This window comes from Bombus impatiens, unplaced genomic scaffold (assembly GCF_000188095.3).
Source record: "Bombus impatiens unplaced genomic scaffold, BIMP_2.2 scf_0263, whole genome shotgun sequence".
Taxonomy (NCBI): domain Eukaryota; kingdom Metazoa; phylum Arthropoda; class Insecta; order Hymenoptera; family Apidae; genus Bombus; species Bombus impatiens.
In genome coordinates, this window is record NT_176682.1 from 444,613 (window position 1) to 472,364 (window position 27,752).

The 27,752-nt window shown below is 35.4% G+C and overlaps 3 protein-coding genes and 1 long non-coding RNA gene across 22 annotated transcripts in view; 2 read left to right on the forward strand and 2 right to left on the reverse strand.

Moving 5' to 3' along the window:
- The first annotated feature begins 745 nt into the window (after positions 1-745).
- Positions 746-8,338, forward strand: LOC100744728 (hydroxyacid oxidase 1). The gene is made up of 9 exons (XM_003488741.4): positions 746-922; positions 1,862-2,006; positions 2,386-2,537; positions 6,567-6,822; positions 6,905-7,033; positions 7,105-7,237; positions 7,393-7,509; positions 7,587-7,698; positions 7,776-8,338. The coding sequence occupies exons 2-9, from the start codon at positions 1,870-1,872 to the stop codon at positions 7,841-7,843; spliced, it is 1,104 nt and encodes a 367-aa protein (XP_003488789.1). The 5' UTR covers positions 746-922; positions 1,862-1,869; the 3' UTR covers positions 7,844-8,338.
- Positions 2,683-6,309, reverse strand: LOC100744848 (N-acetylgalactosaminyltransferase 6-like). Its single transcript, XM_003488742.4, has 2 exons — positions 5,673-6,309; positions 2,683-5,313 (listed from the first exon to the last, which is right to left on the reverse strand). The coding sequence occupies exons 1-2, from the start codon at positions 5,874-5,876 to the stop codon at positions 3,685-3,687; spliced, it is 1,833 nt and encodes a 610-aa protein (XP_003488790.1). The 5' UTR covers positions 5,877-6,309; the 3' UTR covers positions 2,683-3,684.
- A 3,575-nt stretch (positions 8,339-11,913) lies between the features above and the next one.
- LOC100744969 (TLD domain-containing protein 2) overlaps positions 11,914-27,752 on the reverse strand; it is a 312,724-nt gene continuing 296,885 nt past the window's right edge. For 15 of the 17 annotated variants that reach the window (XM_024367006.2, XM_024367003.2, XM_012384453.3 and 12 more), the window contains 3 exons: positions 18,781-19,062; positions 17,920-18,089; positions 11,914-17,245 (listed from right to left, as the gene is read on the reverse strand). In XM_024367006.2, the coding sequence (XP_024222774.1) occupies positions 17,110-17,245; positions 17,920-18,089; positions 18,781-19,062 (588 nt within the window). In that variant the 3' untranslated portion in view covers positions 11,914-17,109. The remainder of the gene's footprint in view (positions 17,246-17,919; positions 18,090-18,780; positions 19,063-27,752) is intronic. The other 2 variants (XM_024367005.2, XM_024367001.2) reach the window with 1 other exon arrangement.
- Positions 21,213-24,492, forward strand: LOC105680622. Of its 3 annotated transcripts, none has more exons than XR_004461540.1 (5): positions 21,213-21,743; positions 21,824-22,764; positions 22,833-23,060; positions 23,146-23,360; positions 23,451-24,492. It is a non-coding gene; the product is annotated as an uncharacterized LOC105680622 (long non-coding RNA). The 3 variants fall into 3 exon arrangements; XR_004461541.1 differs by lacking the exon at positions 21,213-21,743 and having other exon boundaries at positions 21,782-22,764; positions 23,451-24,029; positions 24,236-24,492; XR_004461539.1 differs by lacking the exon at positions 21,213-21,743 and having other exon boundaries at positions 21,782-22,764.

The following is a 27,752-nucleotide window of genomic DNA, read 5'->3' on the forward strand; positions in this document are numbered from 1 at the left end:
ATCTATAAAGAAACTACGCTATATTGGTTTGTCAATCGTAATTTCTTGTAACATATTAACGAAACGCTAAGTCTGCAATCCTCTATGATATACACTATTAGTCAGAAATTTTAAGATATTTGTAGCATGTGTATTTGGTATCAATCGAATGTTTGTCGTAGCTCTCATTTTTAATTACTTCGCAATAAGTCTACTATTTCATCCGCGTGATTTGTGCCTTATGGCATAATATATGAGATAAAATAAAATTTGTTAGATTTGTCCAATAGATATAACGAGTCTATATATGTAGTGTATATATATGTGCTAATATTTATAGTCGATAGCGCGTATACATGTTTCGCCATATAACTAAAATAAAATTTTCTTGGATAACTATTCGCAGGGATAGCAACAACAATAAATAATTAACGCTCGATGATCATAAAAGTGAATTGGAATAGAGATAGAACAGAATTTAAGTCGAAGCGAGGGACACATTACATATAACGGGTATCGTTATGTTCATTAATTATATCAATAATTGTTAATTACATCCCAGTGTTGATTTCAAAATACAGCGAACGATTCATCTTCCGCCTTTCAGGACAACACACGCGTCTTTCACTAACTCTGCAAAGATAAACGGTTTCTGGATAAAGCAAATAATTTTATCTGTAATACTACTGGACACGCTACCTCTCCCGAGGTTATCTTGGCAATAGGAGTTATCGTGGAGACTATGGAAGTCATTTAATCATATGTTTTCCTTGCTGGGAAATCAACCGATTCACTGAGTGATCCGCTGCAAAATAGAAATTGATCTATCGTGCATAAATTGCGCGGCGCTCTTCCGACTCGGGCAGTTTCTTCGTATCTCTGGATTCGCGCGAGTGTCACGTTAATAATTCGTTAGAAATCCGTACTTTCAACGTACAAAACGGTAATTTGTTTGAAGTCTTGTAAATTATATGTGCAGAGTGCGGATTTTTCTGCAAATTTATATTTTTATGGACGCCATATAGATAAATAGAAATAAAATAGAAATTTGTTTTACTTAAAATTGAAAATTAATTAAAATGAATGAATTGATTGAAGATTAATTAATTAAAAATTATAACGGCTATTTAACTAAGTATCATATATTTTTGTATAATAGCGCATTTTCGCACCTTAAAATTTCCTGTACACGCATGAAAATTCGTACTCTATACGTGTATACGGTGAATTACAGTAGCTCACGAAAATATTCGTGAGCATTTATAGAAATTTCCTGTGAATATATTACATGCGAAATGAATATATTATACGTGTTTCGAAATATTTTGAAATTGTTTGAATACTGTAATGAGATTCAACTATCATAACTGTATTATTAAAATTTGAAACAAATTGAGAAATGTACATACAGAAGCCACGAAGTATTTAGTGCAAATATGTATTTCGCAGAGATCACCAAAGTACTTAAATTATTCATTATATTAATTATATCAATTATTCATTATATTAATAATTCATTAATAATCGCCATCATCGCGATAATAAAATCATTAATAATCTAGTGAGACCACCTTTTACCTTATAACGATTTATAATATGTACTAATTTTTTACTGAATATATGTTTGCAATGAATAACCTGTAACTTCTATAGATATTTTTAAATTAGTTTCATAATTTTCCAAGGTACAGTATTAATGAAATGCCAAAATGTCTTATTAATGTCTAATTAAATGTCTTATTTAATTTACAACACACATATATACAATATATACACAAAAGTGGCAAGAGTTTAAATATTTCCGGGAATCATTGTATATTGTAAATTATATCGAACATACAGGACTTGTTAAATGCAAAATTAATTTCGCATCCGGTTTCAGAAGACACCATGGCTCAAAAAATGATCTGTATTGAGGACTTCGAGAAATATGCTAGCACGCATTTAACACCTTCTGTCAGAGATTATTACAATTCTGGGGCGGGCGAGCAGTTCAGTTTACAGCTAAATAAGGATGCTTTCAAAAGGTATTTAAAAAATAATAGTTTATCGTTAAAAGTGAATTTAAATGCGGAGCAGTTAACTTATATTACTATTAAGACTGTATGAAAAGGAATGATTATAAAATCGAAACTCTTTCGTCATTCTACTCTTTTCAGTCTTGATATTGTTCGTATAATTTGGACACTTTCTGTAAAAATTTAAAGATCTTTTATTTTATGAAACATCTAATAGAACTAATTGAACAATGAAATTAAACAATGAATTAAACAATGAAAATTTCTAAATTCACTATAAAATTAATCTAAACTACCAATTGCTCAACCAAAAAAATGCGAGTTGATCTCGTAGATCTAATCTATTCTCTAATCTTTTTAATTAAAAAAAAAATGTAACATTTTACAGATACAGGATAAGACCAAGATTTCTAAGAAATGTTGCCAAGAGGGACTTAAGCACCAGGATTTTAGGTGAACAAATCTCGATGCCATTGGGAGTCGCACCAGCAGCTATGCAACGTATGGCGCATCCTGAGGGTGAATGTGCAAATGCAAGAGGTAAATATTACATTTTAATATTAATTATGATAATGTCCCACTATGAGTTTCCCTATTTTTCTTGTTTTTTAAATAATCTCAGTATCTTATATGGATACGTATATTTAATCTCTAAATACTAAACACATTCATTATATAACATATATAGATTTAGTAAAAATGTTTATTAACTTATGCAAATATTTTACAAAAATAGTTGCAATCACAAACGCGTGTTGTGTTCGGTTAGTCAGCGACGATCACATTCGAACTTTTCATGTTTGTAAAATGTTACAACGTAGAGCACGGTAAAATTGAATAAACAAGTACATGATTTCCTATAAAATAGATAATTTTTTTGTTTGTTTTAATTTATTCGAGTCTGTACAGAAATTAAATTGTTGTCTTTTCATTATTTAGGTACAAATATATATAAAAAATCGCATTAGACTGTATAAAAAGTTAAATGCTCGGTAATTCATTATATATGCAATAAGATGATATGTTTGCAGGCATTGTCACTTGTTTAAAAAAGTCACTTATTATTGCTTAGCCGTGTTTCGATTGTAGAATTTTTTATTTTATAATTGTACAGGAAACAATTTATTCGTCTGCCGGTTCGGTCGTACATTATAATAGTATATTCTATTTCAGTCGAAAGAACTTAATTAGCTCCTTGAGAAATTTGGCAATAAAGAAATTTTTTCTGTCGATCAGTCCGTTTGTAACCCTTAAATATATACTGTATTAATAAAAAATAATCCATAATAGATAAAAATTGAGCTTTGAAGCGAAGTTACTTTATAAAGTAATCATTATAATTATGAGATATATTCGTATATATTCTAAATGCAGCTATACGTTTAAGGCACAACAGAGGATTCGTACAATATTTACAGTGATAGAAATGCGTCAAGAAATGCGTTACCATGGAAATACTGTAAGGACTGCTTTAAAAAAAAGAGTAATATTATCATCGTGTTGTATTATATAAATAAAGCTCGCAAATCTCAAAATTCGTATTTTGATGGATACAAACTGAACTCAAATATTACGATTTTAGATGACTAGTTAATAAAAATGGAACATAAGTTTATATACATATACATATAATTAAACATCAGACGTTTAGAGACTAAGAAAGTTACGGCAATAAAAGGCAGAGGAATTAATGTCGTTTGGGTCCCACGTTATCCCAGTTATTAATAGCTTTCATATTTACTTTCTCGATTCTCCACTTTTGTGTAGCAGAAGACGAATCACATTTCGCTGCAAAGACTTTTTTGCTTGCTGGATCTGTGTCCAAGCACCTCGACGTATAACCGTGCATCAGCCATTGTTTTTCAACGTTGTAACGCCATAATTGATTTCCTTGGCCTCCATGGCAAGGATACAAAGTGACTGGAGCCTTTGCACCTCCTCTAGAAACATCCAAACATTCTGTACGATCCTTTGGCCTAATGTCTTTATGCCAAGTTAGTTTGAATTCTTGTTCTCCTATAATTTTGGGATTATCCTTTATGCAGGTATCAACTACAACAAGTTCGTCCTTTTTTCGCTTTTTTGAGTCTAGGCACAGTTCTGGCACACCCATGTTACGAATTTCTCCAGATGCAAAGTCGTCAGGCTCGACAGGAGGGTACACATCGACAAGATCGAAAGCTATGTTTTCCATAAACCATTTGAATGGTTTACAATGTAATCTAGCTCTCAAATCTCTTTGCTCTTTTAAGTTTCCAGGATTCAACGACCTCAAATGCGGACGTCTTGTATAGATATATTCTGCATATTCATCCATCCATACTTCTGCTACTCTCTTATAATTCTTTCCCAAAAAGTCTCCCTTTCCTGGATTAGGGAAAGGTGGGAACTTTCTATAAATATGACCTACTCTTGAACAAGGGGCATCGTACATTTGACCTCCACATTGCCATATCTTAAACGATAGCTCATACTGTTCACCTCCCCATATATCTAATTCTGGATCATATCCACCTAGTTCCCAAAAGAATTTTGCACTAATGGCAAACAGACCACCTGCCATTACTGGACTTTTAAATGGCTCTGTTGGGTTTTGAAGATCTTCAGGTAGCAATGGCAACCGTTTGTAATACAATTCCCAGTCAAAAGCTCCTCTTGCACCCTCATCTTGAGCTCTGTATTCGAACGTCTCATAAGCTATCACATCAATAAAAGGACACACACAAGTTTTGTAATCCTGTGCAATGGGTTCCAGCAATGGTGGTAACCAATTGACATTTGCTTCACTATGAGAATCCAAAAATACAAGTACTTTTGCTTTTGCAATCTTTGCTCCGGCTAAACGACCTTTAATTAAACCAGAACGCTCCTCTAGTCTTACAATTTTCACTTTTGTCAAGTGTTCGGTTATATAATCCTCTAAAGGCTTTTTCAATTCTACCTTGGTACTAGCATCATCTACCAATATTATTTCCTTGAGGAGAAACGCTGGTGAACGATTAATCACACTCCAACAAGTTCGCATTAGAGTGCTAAAATGTTCATTATGGAAGGAAACTATCACAGAAACTGAATCAAGATTTCTTAAATATTTCTTTTTCTTACAGTCTGGATGCCTAATGTCAGGTACTGAGCGATTCATTGAGATCTCATCGCTGAGCGCAGCATTAAAACCATTTACCTGATACAACTTTTCCTTCAATGCATCGAGAGATGGTGATAGAAATGCTGGCTTTCCATGTTCACCTATACCGGTTCTTTTCCTGTCTTCTTCAATTGTCTTATAATCATGCCAGTCTATCTTTTCATCCAAGTCCTGTTAAAAATTTTATTCAAACATTATATCGTGGAATTAAATTCCATCTTTAGACTAGAACTACCAGACTAATCAAAATAGCCTTCTTCATACAAAATTTTGTGAATTTACAACTGTATATTTCCTGTGATATTTGTTTGTTTCCTTGCATTATATATCTTTCAAATTGATTTCTTTGATACACAAACCTTATACTTTAATCATTGGTAGTTCTAACATTAATATAAAATAATATAATTTACATCAGGGTTCACGAAAGTGATGTACGCTACTGCGTGGAATGCAGAAGGCTAAGCTATTGCTAAACCTGTTTTACTTGCATCAGCCTTGTCAATAATGAGTAGGTCTTTAACCCATACCTGATAAAAATGGTTGAGATTCTGCCTAGAATCGACGAAATTTTTCTGACTGTCACCTTCAATGCCCACCAATACGGTAACTGGTGTCACGATTTCATGGTTAGGTGATGTTCGTACATAGCGGAATATGACGACGGTTAGGAACACGGTGAGAACCGCCAGAAGGAAGAACTTTATCAGGCTCACAACATTTCTTCTCATCATCGTGATACACTCATGTCGCGTGATGACACTTATGAAATCCCGCTGCCAGCCACTGGCTTTGTGAACTATCTACACGAAACTAACCTCATGTATATGCATTTGCTTACAGCTTATCAGTTGCTATCTTCGATGTGAGACATTAGTGTTGGATAAATTTTTGTGATAAAACACATGGAGTAGACACGGTTGCCACGCGTCGACTGAGGATCGATCCTTCAGGATCGAAGCAGTTCTCGATGACCGAATGCATTCGATATATTTGAAAACATACATCCTGTAGTAGATCGCTCATTTATATCTCTAACATGTTGACTGTCACGCGAATTTTCGAAATGCACTGAAATATATAACATTTCATTTTATCTAATTATATCGTGTTTACGAACTTTTTCTCTGATAATTCATTCAAATTGAAAAAGAACATTTTAGTCTATAAAATTTATCTTATCTTAATCATTTAAAAGATTTTTGTAATATAAGTCACCGATGACCACTGTGACGCCAATGTATTAACGTCACTTGTTTAATATTAAAATTGTAACACTCTCATAAGCATAATTTAATCTTAGTGAAAAGCGCAAAAATTTCAATACGAAACACGCTAGATAGAATATTTTCATTCTAATAAAATTGTACGAAATTTAATTTATATGTAATTTAAAAGTTTAAAGTTTAAATGTTTATTTCTAGCTGCCCAGGAAGCAGGTACGATCTACATACTCTCAACGATATCAACAAGTAGTATTGAGGAAGTCGCAGAAGCTGCGCCAAAGGCAATAAAGTGGTTCCAACTGTATATATACAACGACCGTAATGTTACTCTAAATTTAGTTTCACGAGCAGAGCGCGCTGGTTTTAAAGCTCTCGTCCTTACTGTCGACGCACCGCTGTTCGGTGATAGACGTGCTGACATTAGGAACAAATTTTCTCTTCCAACTCATCTGAGGTATTTATTATACCATACCATAATAAGATTTTAACATATATAAAATATAATTGTACAATAAAATATGAAAATATATTTTCAGATTAGGAAATTTTGAGGGAGAGTTATCCAGTAAAATAAACAATGCCAAGAGTGGCTCTGGTTTAAGCGAATACGTTATGAACTTGTTTGATGCTTCCTTGACCTGGGAAGACATCAAATGGCTGAAAAGGTTGTTAGAAAGTTTGATGATTTGCAATTGTAAAAATTAGGAGACGTACTAATTCAATTTATTCCCCGTAGTATTACAAAGCTGCCGATCGTTTTAAAGGGAGTTCTTACCCCACAAGATGCACTGTTAGCCATCGAAAGTGGAGTATCAGGAATCATCGTTTCAAATCACGGCGCCCGACAAGTTGACACTCTTCCAGCAACGGTTTGTTATTTATTTTTTTATAAAGTATATCTTTTGACGTTGTATTATAATATTGTAGAACTATAAATAAAATCTTGAAGTATAAAATAAAATGTTTAAAGATAACAATAGTTAATAATAATACTGAAATAATAAAAATAATGTATGATTTGTAGATTGAGGCATTGTCAGAAATAGCGGAAGCTGTAAACGGCAGAATAGAGATCTATATGGATGGAGGTGTGAGGCAGGGAATTGATGTTTTCAAGGCACTTGCTCTGGGTGCTAAAATGGTAACTATATATCAAATTGCAATATAAGTCATGTAAATCCTATAATTGCTCAATTCTTATTTTTGCATGATTTCTAGGTTTTTGTTGCCCGGCCTATGCTGTGGGGTCTGTCTTACGGTGGTGAGGAAGGTGCAAGGGCAGTTCTTGAAGTCTTCAGGAAAGAAATTGATGTTACATTTGCGTTGACAGGTACGATTAAAGCCACTTTCATGAAATTTCAATACTATCATGGACAATTTTATAAATATTTGGAAATCAATTTGCAGGCTGTGCTAGTGTTCAAGACGTTAAGAAAGACATGGTTCAACACGAATCTTACTACAGCCATTTGTAGTAGAAAGACACGACGTAAAATTGATTTACAATAAAATCCCAGTTGTCGAAAGTCTGTTTAGTCGAACTCGAAGGAGGAATTAGTGGATTTCTAGTATTCGACTGATTGCTATCCGATACGTCTTGTACCGTATCGTATAAATGGATTTTTACTGTAATTATAATAAATTGGTTTAAAGATCATGTTGATTTTAATGAACGTGACATTTAAGATTATCATAAGATTAGGCTTAAAGATAACTTGAGGAATAGTTTAGATTATACGATATGTTTCATACAACAATAACTTCAAGAATATTTTAAAAGCAGTAGGATATTATCACATTCATAATAATAAATATGTTTTAAGTTGATTGATTTTTCTTTTAAGTGAATAATGTACAATACAAGATAATAATAATGTACAATACGAGATAATAATAATGTACAATAAAAGACGAAAATATAAATGTACGTATATTAATGGAAGAATAACACTAGAATTTTTTCTTCACAATATCTGCGTTTTATTGAATATCTCTTGTATATTCATCTGTGTATACATATATGCGTGTGTGCGGCACACATATCACAATTCACGAAGCGTACGTACGCACACACGCATTCAAAGGTGATCCGCAGCTCCTTTGCAAACGGAACAAGATTGACTATTTTGACGTCGATATTATATATATATAACGCACGAAACATGCAACAAAGTACTTGCATCGCTCTCTGTTCAATTCGCAAAATACTCTCTTTTTTTATTGCATTTCTTTCTTTTTCTTAATCCATACCACATCGCATACCGGCAGAGGCAAATTCTCTTGGCAAAAAAATAAATCCCCTTTATCTTTCCGGTATTTCCTATCTCGGTTTAGTAACTCTGATGCCATCATTACACTTGTAATTCTTTTGTTTTTTGTAATTTTTTTTTTTGTTTACTCACAGCTTTACAACGTTACAATTAATCGTTACTCGTATGTATATATTTATAATTTATGTATATATTTATAATATATATGTATATGTATATTTATGTATATATGTATAGTGGCCTCGTTCGCTACAGGTTTTTCTGTTTGCTGAGTATGTACGCTGCGACGCTAAACTTTTACTTTATGTATTAGTATGTATACGCAATGTACACGTGTTTGATAGTATATATACACACATGCACGCCTCCTGTCTGTGTACTGTATATATATATACGTTATATACATGCATACACACGAACATTCGCCTTTCTTCACCATTTTCGTTTCTACAAGCGGTTCCTTGGAACAGAGGGGACACGTTTGCGATTACATACGTATTTTGGGATATAGATCAACGATTTTATAAAAATATAACAACGTTCGACAATTATCGTTATCCTTATGATAATCACTATCTTCTAGATAAGAACGGAATTTTTAAAAATGATCACTGTTCCTCAAACAGAGTTCATTGGACAGAAAATAAAATTCGCTAATCTGTCTTGTGATATATTTCAATTAACGATTCACACGCGATATGATCTATTCTTTTATAAATCGACAGCTCGCAAACATGCATCCTCCGTTTTCTTTTTTTCTTTTATCTCCTTCGATCAATATTACATTATTTGACGATATCAATCCCGCATGCACGGTATACAATTGGCTAATATACGATTACTATAGACACACAGTGTGTTTGTTTGTAAATTTTCAGCGGTATATTTTACTGCTCGTGAGAACTTCGTGAAGAATGATCGTTCGAATTCTTGTCGAATGGCGTCTCTCAAGGAATCCAGACGCGGCGGAGAAACTTACTTTCACGATAAAGTGGTGATTTAGGCGACAGTACATTAGTAAGTTAGTGTAAAATTCATTGGTCCAGAGAGTTATGTGTGTTTCGAGAGGGCCTTCGTCTCCCCTATCGCTCCGATTCTTTCTTTCTCTTTTCTCTTTCTTCTTTTTCTTTTTTCTTTATTTTTTTTTTTGATTTTCCTTCGAGTAAGGGTTCGAAACTGGAAACATGAAACATCTTTTAAACCAGAAGAGGAAATGTTTTATTTTCTTTTGATATTCTTAAGCTTGTCGAAAATTTTTCAACTGTCACTGACAGACTGGATGATTTTTATTTTTCTCTTTTTTTTCGCTCTTCTCTCTTGGTAACTGAACTTGATGGAACAATGTGGTTGCTTTAACGTGACTGATATATTTTTTCTTCTCGGCCTCTCGATGCAAAAATTCGGTGATCAGAGAATAACGTCGTTGCTCGATATCTTGAACGAAAATGTATCAAGTACGAAGAAACAACGTCCCTTTTTATTTCCGTTGTCTCTTTCTATCTCGATCGGTCGGATAACGGTTATTCGGATCGATGAAAACGATCCTATAACCGAACCGTCGACCGATCGATCGGAAAGACAATTTCCCTCTGGAGAAATCGCGGGGATGAATGGCTCTTCGATTCGGTAACGAAGCGCGACAGTGTAAAAATGTTTTTAGAATATCTTTTGCGCAGTTTACACGGAGGAAATTCGAGTCTTATACGTATATCGTGTTTGCGAGTGAGACACGTGGTACAATTACTGCTTGGTGTGATTTGCTCATGGTTGTGCGATTTCTTTTTAATCTACCTTAATCGAAAATACGGAAAAAGAAAGAAAAAGAATGTATTAGAAACGTAGAACGTTTTTCAAATTATACGAATGATACATAAGCCGCTCAAATGCCATGATGATCAATACCATAAAATAAGAGAAAACATTGCAACTTTAATCTCTAGAGGTTACACACGTTGTTTTTTAAAATTCATCCTAAGTATCTTAGACTTATTTATCTGCCATCTTTCTCGTTTGTTTCTCTTTTTTTTAATTGAACAATAATTACATGTACGATATATGAAAGCAAAGTAATCGAGAATTTCGCAATTGACCAGCTCGGCCTATAAGCGGCTTATAGTATAACGCTTAAGTATAATGAAACGGTAATAAAAAAGAGAAAAGAATTAATGAAATATACGATGTATAATGAAATTTCCTCGTCATCGTATGACAATAGCTTCAAGTACTCTGAAAGGGGATAAGAATAAACAAAGTTAGAAAATATATAATAGCAATTATAAAATACTGCGTAATTTACGATGGTATTAATTAGCCGACGATTTTTCGTTGAAAGACGATAAAAAAAACAATAGCGTCTTCCATAAAATGAAATTTTTCTCGTTCTTAAAATTCTAACAAATTCTTATGAATTCTTGCTAAAGCTGAAGATAACGTCGTCGATTCTGCTATCGCGATATAGTAACAAAACAGAACGCTTATCTTGTAGCTAATTTCTTTGGATTATAAGACCTTGAATATGTAGTCAGAAATTACTAAAAATTTCTCAGTGTATCGAAAAATATTCAGAACGTGTACACCGAGTTATCAGCGAGAATGGCAAATAAATAGCAACGCATTAAACTTTCCTTAACGTAAGCCGTATATCACAGTGTCCTGTTCAAGCGCACGTGTATTTAACGTGTAAACATATAAGCTCAATATATCGATTAGAAAGATAAGCGATCCTCTCGAGTTTAATCTACATTTATACGAAGAATCGATCGACTACTTTTAATTTCGTCGTGAATTATGTCGAACCACGAGTAACCAATTAAAAACCGGTGTTAAAGCACATTCAATCGTGATAGACGCAAGATAAGAACAAGTCTTTGTGTTCCACTTTATGAATTTTCATCTCTGTTTGCTGTCTACGTGTATAAAATAGACTACGGTTCAAGGACATAGCGTGAAGATCCGATTCTCTTTGACGATCGATAAAATTTGATTAGAACCGGATTAGAAAGACGTAATTACCAATTCTTACAATTAGTTGTGAAATTATCAAAGTGTTATCGATATTCCTCCGATTCCTCTTACGTTTGAGCTTTTTATCCCAATCTCTGCCTTCTTTTTTATTATAATTCCTTCTTTTTTTGTCCTTCTTTAAAGTCTTCCGAAGAGTTTCTTCACGCTACGCCATCCTGGAGAGGCAGGATCGTACCTCGGTAACGATCGTTAACAACGACGACAACAATATCTAACTAAACATCGAAGAACATCGAATTGTTGTTTTACGATTTATATATTTTTTTTCTTTTTTTTTTTTGTTTCTTTTCCATTTTGTTAATGCATGTTCAATCCCTGCGGTCAGTCTGAATCTAATTGACAACGTGTATACCAAGAAAAGTCCTTTTTCGTTTCTAACAGAAATTGTTGCCCCTAATCCACCATCTTGCATTTGCTCATTCATTCTTCTCCTTTGTAACGAGTGTTGTTGTTTCTCTTTTTGTTTAATTCGCTAAACGTCCACTAATTAACTATTATATTATAGATACATATATTTATGCGATTATTACGGGTACGATTTCTCGTGTGAGCTTGTTATTTATTTAGTTACTTTTAGTTGCTCGTTCTTCGCTCTGGTTGCAACAGAGTTTCTCCTTGCTCTTTCTCTCTCTACTTCCGCTACGAAATGCAACTCGTACACGAACGTAGAAAGCTAGAACGCTTAATTATTCGATTCTTCCTCTATGGTTAATACAGCGAGCTATTCAGCTTTCGTATTCTACGTGTCCATGAATGAGATAATATTGGGTTGGCAACTAAGTGATTGCGGATTTTGTCGATATCACCTAATGACAAAATTCGCAATCACTTAGTTGCCAATCCAATATATCGTGATTTTCCTTTCGAATTGTCAATTAACAATCGATTCTTTGGCGGGAGATCTTCTATTCGTATCCCTCCACTGTCAGAATTCATCGTTGTACATCATCGTCAAATAAATCGCTGCATATCAAATTTTTGTTCAATGTTGTTCTTTGATTAATACTTTTCGATAATAATCTCACATTGATACGATAGAGTGCAATCTTTCATCTTTGTTCGTCAATTTTTACTTTAGAGCGTCAGAAAATTGTTACGTAAGAAATGAATTTTAAAATTCCAAACTAGCGAGATAAAAGAGTTTTAATTTTTAGATATAAAATCTGACAGCGAAGGATATCGGTTTTAAGATCGAAACGTATACTGTGCTCAAGCTATTATTCATCTCAGTTAATAACCAGATCCTTGTATTTGTCGTAAGGGATGTATCGATTCACTTCCTTTTCGAGGTAACGATTGAGTTGGCGCGCAAATACATGGCAACCGGTCGTACAAGAAAAAGAATATCATCATTCGAAGATTAGAATCTCTCGACCTTACATAGGGCACGCTTAATTTACAGTTTCTTCAATGAAGGCAGTAGTGTATATGTATTTCAGATCGGACGACGACACCTACAATGTGCAAAGAATGTTTCTGAAGATTGGTAAAGTTCGTATCGACGGAAGAGCAAGAATTCTTCCGGGCAGTTCACATTTCGTTTTCTATGACAAACCTTCTCCCGAAAGGTATCGAGAAATTCCGATAGCATTTAAAGAAACCGGCAATTTCTGACCAATTCTAGAGAACCAAGAGACGAAGTTACAAACAAATTAATTTCAACAGATGACCCTCCGATGATTTTAAAGAGTATTTGTCTGAAGAAATACTACCAAGGAAACTTAGAATTGGTTTTTAGGTTATGTTGCACGCGCCTCAACAATTTTGCGTAAGACGAAATTATAGTAAATAAAGAGAAATTATAAAACTAAAAATATAAATGATTTTCCTCTGTAGGATTCTCGCAAGAATTCATTCCAGTCGCCAATGACAAAAGAAAAAGAAGGAACAAAATGAACGAAAACAAAAGAGAAAAACGTATATTTTCTCAGACACACATCATCTTCTTTTATTTCACGTTACAATATTACATTTATACCATGGATCTTCGGCATCTAGAGGCGAGGGTCTTGAGTCCTTCTCAAACAGAAAAGAAAGAGACAAATTTGCCACGATCGAGCACACTTCGCTTCTCTATACCTCCCTTTCTTCTTTTTCCTCCGTGTTTGCTCTCGCGTTCTATGTAAATTCGTATTGTCCTGGCTGATGTACATATATTATACATTATTATCAGAATTTCCATCTACAACGGCCTTTTTCCCCTGCCACGAAAGAAAGTGACATACTCGAACCGGACTTTGTTTTACCATCTTTTGTATCTTCGTTCCTTTTTAACTCGTTAGTATCACAAGAGAGTAATGCCTATAGACGCTAGAACTTTATATGTCTTACACAACGCTATGATCGTGTACTATGTACTTGACAACTAGTCCTAACGAAGCTGATAGATAGCTATACGCAATTTGAATACACATAGTTTTTGTGCTTTCTATAGCTGCGTTTCTCCCACTTTTACTACTTGAAACCGTGCTCCATAAGATTTTTTTTCCGCTTTAAGCGACGATCGTTTTCGCTCTATTTGTCTTTATTCGGTAAAGTGCGTTTCATAACCAGTGCACGGAAATACGCTCGTTCAAATTTACAATTTTCGCTTCTCCTCCATTTCCACTCGCTTTTACAATCTTCTAGCCCGTTTTCAACAATTCAATCCAGCGATCCACGTCGGTAGTAAACGTAATTTGAAACAAATATATTATAAGTTGTGTTTCTACTATAACGTCTCGTCGTGCTGTTTTTTAAGCCTTCTTTTATAAATCGAACAAGATCGCTTGTTACCGATTAACTTGAATCATTTTAACGTGACAATTCTGTTATGATGTTAAATAATAAATGTTTTTAAAAATGCAGTACTCTATGGAAGATCGAAAATCGCAGAAACATCGGGAACTGTTCCTAATAAATTGAAAGGAATGGCAACCAGTACTCTCGCTATGGTACAAAATAGCGTCTCAATTTCTTCTCCTTTTTCTTTGTCTCATTATGAAACCGCTACAGAATTCTTTTCGTAATAGAACAAACCGGGATTCGCTACCAGACGTCGTCGTTTCACACATTCCTGGACCGACCCGAAAACAAATCAATTTACATAATCGATTATAAAAACCTACGTCTGATGTTCGATCGATGCCTTCTAACGCAGCGTGTTTCTATTTTATTGTTAAACAGCGCTTAATATCTAACATTCTCCTCTCGTCCTTAAACAAAAAATTCACGTTTAAAAAGCGGTAGAAACGGTGGGTTCTCTCGCGACAGTCTATCGGTCCTAATTAATTCACAGTAGTAAAGAGACCTATAAGCTCGAACAGTTTTATTTTTCTGGTCGTGTGTGTCTGTGTGTGTTTTACGATTGACATCCATTGGCTGATCTTCAGAGCCGAGAGAAAAGTTAAACGCAGTATAGAAAACTTTATAGTACGATATGTTGCAAAATTCTCCCTGTCCTTCGAACGAATCATATAGACTACTATAAATTTTCTTGACACAGTTGTTAAACCGTGCCGGCTCACTGGCAATAGCGAACAATGTATATCTTGGTTCATTCGTCGAACGAGAAAGTTACAAACGGTGTTACCAGGATGCGTAACGAAAAAGAGATCGATACCACGGCGAGACTCCTCTTTATTGTCTGAGTTTTGCGTGACGCTCTTATGAAGTAAACCATAAGAGTGTCGTTGCAACAAGAAGCTTTCTTTCCTTCGGCTCTGATCTGTAGATCTTACTTTTGTATAAAGTTTAAACTGAGATACTATAATGTCATGTTAACTGTGTGTGCTCTATAGTAGAGGGAGAGAAAGAGAGCGAAGCGAGGCACAGGCGTGTGTGTTCGTTGTGGTCACTCGAAACACAAGAAGCGAACGCGCTGCTCTGAACTTCTAATTCGCGTGTTTCTACAATTTCTGGTTCGCCTTCCATCGTGTCAACAATATAATCGGTATCGTGTTTTCTAATCTTTTTTACGATCTTTATCACTGTAACATTGTGGCAGTCGCATGCATCAGCGTAAGATCAGTACAAACTTATCTTCTCCTTCTTCATTCTCTTCTAAAGCTACTTTTGCTCGCAGATCCTAGGATCGTTTTACATCCAGAGTATCATCGTATCGATTCGATTCAGTGGTGTATGTTGCACGATCTTCTTCGAATCGTATGTGTGTGTTTCGTGTACATATATATATATATATATTTAATTAATGTGTGTCCTTCGGGATATACATGAGACAAACTACACAGAGTGTCCTCTGCAACGTGTGTGTTTCTCTTTCTTTAGCGTGGTATCATATACTGTGTTTTTTCCTTCGTTAAAATTAATTTTTTTGTTTCCTTAACAATTTCGTAATATATATATTTACATTCATCTATCTACAATAACTACACATCAACAAATACGGTTAGTTTAGCATACTCGTAGTATCGTGTTTGTATCATGGTATTGTATAATCATCACCGTCATGATGATGTTAATGTGATCATCATATATATCCGTACCAATCGGTTCGTAATTTCCTTCCGTCTTTCTCGCATAATCGATTCTCTCCATTGTGGAGACGTATTTGTTTTCCCTTTCAATCTCGATTATCATTCACACTTTCATCTCATTTTCTCTTCTCTTACTCGCTATCGTCGATCACCGTAAAACACATCGGCGATCGCATAATCTCTCGGAACAACGCATTATTATTATCAATTAATATTATTATTATACTCGCGACTAGTTCGAAGGTAACACCACGATCATAATCATCATCATCGTTATAACAAATTCATTGTCATCGTGGTCGATCCTTCGATCCTTTACTCAAACGGCATGCGATCGCGTGAAATCAGAATTATTAACGACAGCAACGACGATTCATTCAACGAAACACATGTATGCGTGCGTGTATGTATATATATAAAAAAAATAAAATAAATACGACAACTTAAAACAAAAAGAAAAACAAACGTAGGACGATTAAAACGACAAATTTATCAGTTATAGTCATTCGCAGTTCTTAATTCAACGTTTCTGCCTTAATATATTAGGACTTGTTCTTCACATTTTTTCTCATACCTCTTCATCATTGTCATCATCATCATTCTTTCCTGCAGCTTCCTTTTCTTCATCAACGTTTCTACCTTCCATTCATTAAAAATTACAATTCTTTCATCTCTCTCTCTCTCTCTCTCTCTCTCTCTTTCACTCGAAAAATCTCCTATTGACTTTTAACAAAATACGTCTGGGGTCTCTCTGTTTAAAAATCTATCGACGGTAATCGAGCTAACCGATAATCCCGTTAATCGACTTTAATCTCCTCTGGAAAAATGTCTCTTGGAAATCTTGATAATTGTCCTCCGTGCGATAATTTTTCTCTGGGGACGATCAACCTCCACGCGAGACTTTCTCGGAATTCAAGTCAAATTAGGCTGCGGTGAGGGCGAAGTCGCGAACACGGAGTACGAGGCTGTGTCCTATATGAATGCCCAACATTCCAGCGTTTTCACCACGAAATCTTCTCGCGGTGCCAGCGGTTCGTTTCCATACGTGCTACAAGATTGTGACCTGCCTTGGTATAGGTCTCCGTCTAGCCACAATCCAAACTTGCCACTGCAAAACAGCGAATGATATTTGTTAATTTGATGGAACTTCAATGGAAAAGAATTAAACGATATTATAGAAACATTATGATATGAATAATATAAATAGATTGTATATGAGGAGTGCTTCTCTGGTTCACTCAATTATATCAGTCTACTTAGAAACTCAGTTGATCAACTCCATTTTTGATCAGTTTCTAATCTCAATAGGTAAATACACGATCGATGTTTAATTTTCAAGAAACAAGTTACTCATTCCCACGTGCTCATTGTTACAAGAAGATAGCACAAGTTATAGCAAATTCCAAGATAAATTTAAAAAGTAGGACGAACGAATACAACGGAGAGACTAAGGTAACAGTACATAACGAAGCTTTGAAAACTTTATCTGTTCCCCTCCCTGAAATATTCTTTGCTAATCAAAAACCCATATCGATAACTAAATGTAACTTGTATAACAAGGCATTGATCCTTCATATGCAATCTTCCAAACCACCGTTTCATAACAGATTAATCTACCCTAGCATAAGTAACATATAATCCTCTCTAATTAATCTCTTTCCAGTGATCCCTCGCTAAAACATTTGTCTAACAGAATTAACATATTCGATCCGGTATTAACGTTTCGACCGAGTAAAAATTCGTTCAATAAAATATCGAGGACACTTAGAAAATGATACCCACTCTCCGGCACCGATGGCAAGGCTTTCGTTGTTGCCTTTGATGAAATAGAGGTTGTCCCCAGTCCAGTGGAACGCCTGGAATCTGGGCGTGAACTTGAAGAGAAGAGATTCGCCGGTTCCATAGAAATGATCACTCACGTGCAGAGAGCACGAGGTCAACGCTCCAAACACCTGTAACACGTGGAAAGGATGATTCACAGTACGCCGGCTGTGGCACTAATAACGTGCAATGAGTAATGAATCCTCTGCCTCGAGGTTTCTCGCAGCGGATTCTGCACGTGACACGGTCACGCTCTAGCCATCTTAACGAGAGTACGTGCAAGCAACGAAAGTTATAAGCGACTGTATATAATTTGTCACTTTAGTTTCTAGACTCTGTCAACCAGTACAGTTTGGTCATAATGTGACATTAACGACATTAACAAGATAAAAGAAATATAGCTCCTGGCTTTCTTCTTTTACCTCCGAGCGTTTACTAAAATAACCAAATATTTAGTAGCATTTAATTAATGTAATTTTAATGTACTACGGAATTTTCAAGCAAGCAACTGAGATTTTGAAACGTAATTTGTCAATTCCACAAACAGGTAGATATTGCTTCTGCAACAAATGACAGTTTGTTATTAACTTATTGCGTGAATTACTATATTGTTAATTCTCATTTATATTCTACGTATATGCATTGGTAATATCTTACTGCGTAAAGCAATACTACACGTTGCTTGCATATAATGTATGCTGAACACTCAAAGAATTAACGCGGTATACTAATGCAAGGTACAAAGAAAATAGGATAAAAATATGGAATAAAGGGGAGCGTAGAAACTGGGAGTGAAATTCAAAGTAAACTTCTAGAACTTACGTTGCCCTCTGTATCTTCTATCACCAAGAGAATTGGGCTCTCTATTTTGGCCATCTTCCTGTACATACTGTTTAGACTAAATCCATGTTGACTGGTACTGAAAACGAGGGTCCAGAGGTAGCCCTCCGCCCTGGCAGGCAAATGCCGGCACAGTTGTTCTCTGTGCTCGTCGCTGAGGATCTCGGTGGTGCCAACCAGGTCGGGAACGATGACATCGTTGTCTATGGAGACGGCGCTGTTCGTGTACAGAGCTCGCCTGAGTTCCTCGCTCATAGACAGTACCTGGAAGATTAGATTCAAATTTTAGTAATTCGAAAGATCAATTCGGTCCAGGAAATTTGTTTTTGGGAAGCAGGATCTGCGAGATCGATCGCTGAGTTCGCCGTTTTCGAATTTACAATCGTGCAATTTCTTATTGGAATTTCCTAGATAAATGGGTGAACTTTGGTATAGGATCATCGTTACGTGATCTTTGAAACGAACATGCTTTCTGAAAGAAATTTTCTTTTCGGTCGAACGTAGAGTGTTTTATGGAACACGTTTGATGGAACGAGGAAAATTTTCGTTCTTATTTTTATACACGAAAGCTTCTAACGGTATGGCAATTAATGGTCACCGCGATGCTAACTGTCTTCATAGATATATTATCGAAGTTTCTTTTAGGAAATTAGAAAGTTTGCGCCAAAAAGCTTCTACTATTCGCTAGAAAATGTGCAACTCTGGGACGGTGGAAGTTGAGTCAATTCTGTCGCAAGACAATATTCTATATGTACATTTTTGTGCTACATTTCGCAGCTGTATTTTACAAAATAAAAGCTAGATATTCGACAGTTGTGGTAAAGACGATCCAACATTTATTAAACGACGATGGAGAGAAGAATTTCTTTTTAAACGAAATTATTCGAAGAAAAAAAGAATGTGTACTAAAGTGCGGAGAATTTAATATCTCAAAGCAATTGAAACACTCGAGATTCCTAACGGTGACTTAACTCGCTATTAAGTCAACAGTCCGCCACTATATTAGCATTCGTTTGCAAGCTCTTTATTGCACTTACGAAACAGATGAAAGATCACAAGAGCAAAGACCTTGCCGCAAGACGTAAAGTAGCTCGCGATTAATTAGACTTTGACCCTCTGAGGTCGAGATCTTTCACAGTTTGTTTGTTTCTAAGAAAAACTACCTTTTAATTAATTCTGTTAATAATTATTACTATAACTATTGCTATTATTACTATTAATAGAATCATCTTTTATCGCATAGTTAATCGTGCTAACATTTTCCAGCAGTTTTGCTGAAAACGAATACATTTATCATTTGGTAAATTAATCATTTACAAAATTCTGTATAAAGAAAAATCGAGAGCGAAAGGGTTAACGACATACTCAGCGATCTGGAAAGGATTGAAAAAATGTGACATATCGAAAGAAAGAACATTGCTGTGGTGGTTACAACTAAGGGAACAGGTGTCATATCGTGTGAACATTGGTCATCTAAACCTAAATTCTAAATCTAGTACATCTAAGAAACATATAATCACTACGCATTCACAAGTGTGACATGTTGTAACTGTTGTTTCGCAATGTTGATAGAGTCGTCGTGTTCCTTGGCTGGGTAAAGAGTACGAAGATAGTTGTGTATAGAGTTATGAATATTTATACGGAGAGGGATTTCTGCTTATCTTTCGTAGATCTGGCGTATTAAAACGACCATCTCTAACCGTGCTCGTCTCATCGCAAAGCCTTGACCTTTCTTCACAGAATAATCAACAAAAGATTATGCAACCATCCTCTTCGCTAATATCGCCGATGGGAGTAAATGAGAACGGATTCAGGCGAAAAATTGCAGTTTTTTCTGGTTTGTTTGATTAGAGAGTGGAAGACAGCGTGAAACACTGCAAGTTTATGCAGATAATCCGCTAAAAAATGTCGTGGACAAAATAATTTGTCTACGAGAAATATTTATACTTTTAGGAACGAATTGACTGAACATCGATGGGACAGCATACTATATTTTCTAGTTTGTTTTTGTTTTATACAATCCTTCACATGGAAAAATTCTGATTGTTTAACGGCAGGCTTGAATTTCTTTCAGGCGGATTTTATGGTAAAAAAAATTACGTTCTTGCAATTGTTTAAAGCGCTCGTTTCTTAAGTTTAAACTAGACATAGAAAAAATTCGTCGGACTTTTAAAAGGTTTTTAACAATTCCAGACAGCTCCTTTTTTAATATCTTAGAAACTGATAGCTGAAGAAGAATCATTACTATTTTAAACACAACTAAAAAAAAAAAAAAAAAAACAGTTGATAGAGAAAACAATCTTTTATTGATTTGTTCATGGAACAATAATACCTGGCTGCTCCTTCTAATGCTAAAAGTGCAATCGAACGTGACAAATTTGCAAAGTTGTTACTAGAAAAAAAAAGAAGACTCGATTACGATGTGTCACGTGTTATTATCGCTCTATTCGTTAATCCAGATGCGTACGCGTTGAATCACATTTGCGCACCTGCCTTGGACGATAACAATTTCGCGCAATCGTCTCGCAGGATTACACCAGCGTTGTTGCTCTGTCAGAGCTTTGCATCTCATCCATTAATATTATGGAATTTACATAACTCATTTGTGGACAAACTGGAACCTGCAGTTGATGGGTAGATTAACGGGTATTTTCCTATCGGCATACCTTGTAGAATTTTTACGTGACAATATGACAAAGCAATTTTCCTGTCTGAGATTATTTTTCAGCGAACATTTCTACGTTTTTCTTTTTGGAGAAGAATATAGAAGACTGGAGTTGTACGAAGTTTATAAGGAAAAAAAAATATCTTGGAGACACGCATAGATTAAACTAATTCAAGCATATAAGGATTTAAGAATTCAAGGACTCCAGCAGAGTTTGAGAACTCAAGAATTCGAAGATTCAATAATCCGAAGGTTCAACAAATAATTCACGTATTTAATGGTCCATGGTTAATATATTTAATGGTTTAAAGGTTCAAGAATTCGAGGGTTCAAATGTTCAAGAATTTCGAGGACTCAAAGGTTCAAGGATTCAAGTATTCAAAGTTTTAATAATTCAATTATTCAATGGTTCAAGAATTGAAAGATTCGAGAATTCAAGGGTTCAACGATAAAGCATTGAAAGGTTATTCAAGTGGAAATATTTGTAAAGTATTTCCCTATAACGACAATCATATCCCCTTGAAATTTGTACATTTTTCATCGCTTAATCATTTGATTCACATGTAGAATCGAAGATTACATATTTAGATAGAGATAAAATTATACTAGATACTCAGATAAAAATTAACCCCTTGACAATATATCAGAGCAATTTCGATAAACGCGTACCGATTTGACACAGTAATTTTGTAAAGCGATAAGATGATAGTAAACGTGCTTATAACACGCATTAGTGAAAATAACATAACGTCTGATTAGCCAAAGGTTACTACGCAGTAACATGCGATAAAAAAGATGCGTCCGTTTCTACGTCAATTTAGCATTCGTAGAATTTCATCTTGTTTATCGCAATAAGCTTAATTGTAATTAATTCTAAAACCGATTTCACAGTGTTATTTTATTACGTGATTGCGTGTGCGACGTACAGAGAAAAAAGCGTCGCAGAAAAACGTATTACCGGTGACTTGAATTTACGTGTAAGGATGTGGCATGTATTACGTTTTAGTGAATAAAAAGCAAAAGTTCGTATTACGTACGTAATTAGTACGATACTAAAGGTGGTATTACGATCTTAGCAGCAAATACACGAAGTTCCTCCAATTACTCGGATTATTATTTCCGTTTCGCTTCGCGCTACTGCTTGATGTATCATTAATAAATATTTTTAATTCTCTAACGCAATTCCACAATGATTGTTAACAACGTGTATATTAAGTGATATATTCTCGCGTAATGTAATAAACAATTGATCGATGATTCAGTTGGTATCGATTACGTGAAGGAGAAAAACGATACGCAAGGTAGGATATCGAGTAGTTTAATCGCAATCCTTTCACCAGAGGAAACATAACGGGCCACTTTCCGCCAGGTACCAAACAAGACGCGGTTTACCCTGTTTTTAACGCGATACGCATCAATTGAGCCGAGGCCGTGGCAATTAACGCGCTTCTCGTCGCCTATCAAGGAGCCAACCTCGAGAAAAACGCACTTGAACCAATTTGCGACGTGGGAAAACGCGACAGGGTGCATTTCCCATCGATTCCATCGACAAATTCTAAAGTGTCGTCAAGGGATAATAATTTAATTAACAGCATTGGTACCGATCGATGGTTTTGTAAATTCACTTCCAATTTCTTTCTTATACGACTTCGTAAATTAATTTATTTAGTTTGATTTTTCAGACGAGCGAAAGCAATCTGTCTACGAGGATCAGCTCTTCCTCTCTTTCCTTCGAAATAAATAGCAGACAAACCAGAACAAAGAGTAAAATGAGCGAAAGAGTAAATTTATTCCTTGCTTCTTACTTTATTTACATCTATCTGTTTACTTGTAACAGAAGTAGTACGAAAGTAACACGACTCACGTAGAATTATTCTTTTAGTCTATTCTTGAAACTGTGCGTAGAGATTTATTTGACAACGTGGTTTCGTAGACAGTCTACTTCCTTCTATTTATTTATTGATACAAGTATATAACTATTTTTCAGGCCAATTATTTCTTCTGTATGTTTTTCGAAACGGCAAATACAATAAATTGAAATACAGACGTTACCAGGAAGGTTTCTTATGTCCATCTGATATCCCGAGACGAGTCAATAAAGGAAGCGAGCGTGGAATGATGACACTGAAAGGTTGAGGAAGAAATTTCTAAACGTAAAATGAGACGAACTAGCAATGCGAATATCGAATATAGTCGACAGGGAAGAGAGAACGATTTTACTTGTTCGTTTACATCAGTTTACAGAATTGATTTTCTCTGTTATAGAATAAAAAATATGATCAAGGACAACGAAGCGCTTCGAACGTATTGTGCGTGTGGGACAAACACGTCCTTTGGCGTCGCGCATACTTCTGTTTTGTTAGGAAAACTTCCTTGACCTATGACATCAACTTTTATCTTCTGGCACGCGGAAAAAATCATCGACGTTTAATTGCGAGAAGGATGAAAAAAGAAAAAAGGAAGAGAAGAAAAAATATCGAAGCTTTCGTTAGCAATGAGAAGAAAAGGATTACGGTCCAATTAAAACACGATCTTTCCTCGTAAACAAGCAACTTCATGCTTCACCGTTCGTAGATAAAACAGTCGCGTATTGAATTATCGATATAGCGTACTCAATCATTTTTCTCGATAATAGTTCGCCTGTTATTGACACTGGTCACATGTTTTGCTAACTTGTTGTTTGAACTGTTGACTCATCGATATTTTTTTTCTCTGTTATCATGAATTTATCGATTTCGATAGCCTTGGAATTAATTAGACTTCACTTTTTAGTTGGCGTAGTGTCGTCGTTAACGATAGATAATTGACAAAACGGCACGCGAATGGGTCGAGGCCTCTCCGCAAGAACCAGTTGGTCTGGAAACGAGTTCGTGAGAATCGGAGAACAGTTATGCACGACCGATCTGAGGAAAAATCGTGAAACGTCAACACCACTCGCTATGCGTTCAAGAGGCACCATTATAGTATCGCGTTTCAGGAAAAGATTTTTCTGGATTAAAAATAGATGCAATAAAAATAAATGGAAAACGATTTTATGAGTAAGAGAGGATTTTCTCAGAACGTTAAAAGTCTCTTTATTGGAACGAGACTAATATCAATAATATATATATATATATATATATATCACATTCTAACTCAATATATAACATAATAACATGTTATATATATAGTATCGTAAACTATTATGATTAGTTTATTAATAATAAATGGATTAAACAGATGTTGATTAAACAGAAAACAATGGTTATTTAACATGAACCAATCACAACAACGTATTATAATTAAAACAACTAAATAATTAATTAACAATTCTTGTCAACGCAAATTCAACTCTCTTCTAACCCCTTAACCTACGATTTACGTTCGAGAATTTTGGGCCGAAAACGTAAACAAGCTATTATAGAGGGTGGTTGATATCTGGTGGTACAAGCGGGAAGAGGGTGATTCTACGCGAAAAAAGAAGTCGAAAATATAGAATAAAAAAAATTTTTTTTTTGATTTTTCCCTCGAGACAACGATCTACAGTGAGATCCGTTATAACGTACCGCACGCGTACCGAGCGAAAATTCAAAGTCGATTTTCTCAAAAACAAAGCTTCAAACGAAAAATTTTTATTCTATATTTTCAACTTCTTTTTTCGCGTAGAATCACCCCCTTTCCGCCTGTACCACCAGGTACCAACCACCCTGTTATATTTGGCCCGATCATCGTATACGGACTATGCCCGTAGTTGTAGGTTAAAGGGTTAACAACGCTAACAACACTATCTCGACAACACAATTCGCACTCTCTGACTTCTCAACTCATATTGCTGTTAATTCGTTTATTGCCCCCTAGCAACCCCTTGTCTTTTGTCTTAGCTTCGCTACGCACATGCTCACTAACCGCTTGTTTATAATTCACACCTCAGCAACCGCTTGTTTACAATCCGCATGACACCCCCTAGGCCCCTCGTCCACGATATATATATAAAACATATAGTATTACATAAAGTGTACGTGAAATATTATAAAACAACTGCGAGTGGTATAATCGAGTCATTCGGAAGCCACATGATCTGCGTGAATTGAAAAGTACAAAAAAGTGGACTAAACTGCGGATTTCTATGCATTTGCAGAAAAATTTAAAAGCGCAAAATTGTACAAAATGTACGTAATACGAGAAAGTATATAAAACATCCAAAATACATTTCTTCTTGTAATGTTCCATAGGTGAAACAATCTCTAAAATTATATTTTCGAAAACGCGAATTTGCACAAAAATTCGCTGTCCAGTTATGGCATTGTGTCGTTACCTCAGAATTTTCGTTATTAAAATTTACGACATCTTTCTCGGAATGAATCAAGTCATTTGTTTCTTAAGTGAACGTTAATCGTTTATCGCGTGTATCATATGTAATGAAATTATATTATTATATATAATAAAAAAAAAAAAAACAGAACAAAAGGTGGAATCAATCGGTTTCGCTCGCGAAAGATCCGATTAGAGACTACAAGCTGTAAATATACAGCGATGTTCAAATGCCAAGTTCGACTAATAATTGTTATTCTTCGTTGCTCGATCTCATGTTATCTCAATTTAAAATGCAGATCTTCTTAGCATATATCGAGATATGATCGCTGGAGTAGATTAATCGATGTCATAACAAGATTTTTTACGTTGTGGGAGACGAACACCGCTATGTTCATCTCGCTATGCGTCACCTCGACACACGATAACCGAGGTCATGGCAGCAATCGAGATGCAAGCCGAAAAAGTATTTAAGATGACGCGTGTTCACGCGTACGTAAGGTCGATCGGAGTTGACGTTATGTCTACGAGATATATATTTATTTTATATGTATAATATATTATATCTATTTTAGAGATCGAGCAACGTTTCAGTTAATCTGCGAAATCACGCGACTTCGTCTGTGAAATTTTTCCAAATAAAAAATTCTTCCGTATTTGTGCGTGTGCGTCGCACGTTATATAATGTTGCGAGGCCGACTTCCACTTTGGATCGACTCGACGAGTTCGAGAGAGGATAGAAGTTGTTTATAATGTAAATTTCGGTGCAACAAGTAGATTGTCGAGTTTTTACGATTCGCGGGAAGAAGCAAGTGAGCATTTCCATAGTCGTTTCTTAGGAATTCGTAAACAGTTTCTTCCCCTTTGTATGTTTATAGCGTATACGTGCGTAAATAACAAGTAATACATTTTAGAAATTGGACATTACCCGATTACGCTATTTCATATGAAAACGCGCCAACGTTATGAGAGTAAAGTGTTGTGCAAGTTACGGTCACTTAAGAAAACAACGTTCAAAGACCAGAAAATTTGGAAGAAGTTCTTTTCTTTCTATGACAAGTGTTCGAATACTTTGGAGGACCAATGTTATTCTCCTACATCTTCGCTTTCACGCCACAGACCTATATATTCTCCGGCATTTAAAAACCCATAAAAGACATTGTACTGTATTTTTAACCCCAGAGTGGCGCGCCACGAGAGTGACTTGGTGGTTTCTGGCGCAGAAGGACGCCACGATCTCGATTTAGGATCTCTCCCCTCGTGAATTTTTCCAGATGTACACGCGACCTCGGGATTTCACACGACGAACGATGCACGAGACATCGATCGTACGCCTTTTTCTCGTTTTGCTTCTTCATCGGGCATATAATGGGCGCCGTTTCGCCCACGTACTTTCAACGAGGACAAGTCGGTTTCTCTCGATGAATTTCCCATCTTCGTTTTATGTAAGTCGTCGGTCTATCGACCGTCGTCGTTGACGCGTGACTTTTCTACTCGTGTACAAATCTTACATTAAAACTTCAGACCAGTACAACGTGTGTCACGGCACGCGATAATTTATGCGCGAGTAGACACGTTTCACGTAGTCCTTCGTTATATTATATATTGATTTTTGCAAATTTTTTCTCATTAATAACTTACGAAACAAAGGTTTTCGAGACGCCATTCTGAAAGGATTAATCGATATATTCTCTTATTTTTCGACGATATTATCGATTAGCGAAGTCTTAGGCCAGTTTTTGCGACATTCTACCCGAACAAGGAATTTTGTACAATTTTTTAGGCATAGTGCAGAATTTATTATCTCACCGACAGCATCCTCGAGGAATGTTGGAACACGTACTTTAGAATCGGACAGGAATTGACGATCATGATGTTATCAACGCTCAACTTCCAACCACAATCGAATTATTTCTTCTTCGAATTAGTCTGGTTTTCTATTATCATAATCTTGCGCTACGTGTTCGCTTCAACAATCGTAACGATATGGAGGTTCTTT

Coding starts and splice junctions, on each gene's coding strand:
- LOC100744728 (XM_003488741.4), top strand. CDS start 1,870: ATGGCTCAAAAAATGATCTGTATTGAGGACTTCGAGAAATATGCTAGC. Junction 7,034..7,104: donor GACATCAAATGGCTGAAAAG/GTTGTTAGAAAG, acceptor TATTCCCCGTAG/TATTACAAAGCTGCCGATCG. Junction 7,510..7,586: donor TTGCTCTGGGTGCTAAAATG/GTAACTATATAT, acceptor CATGATTTCTAG/GTTTTTGTTGCCCGGCCTAT.
- LOC100744848 (XM_003488742.4), bottom strand. CDS start 5,876: ATGATGAGAAGAAATGTTGTGAGCCTGATAAAGTTCTTCCTTCTGGCG. Junction 5,314..5,672: donor ATCTCAACCATTTTTATCAG/GTATGGGTTAAA, acceptor AATTTTTAACAG/GACTTGGATGAAAAGATAGA.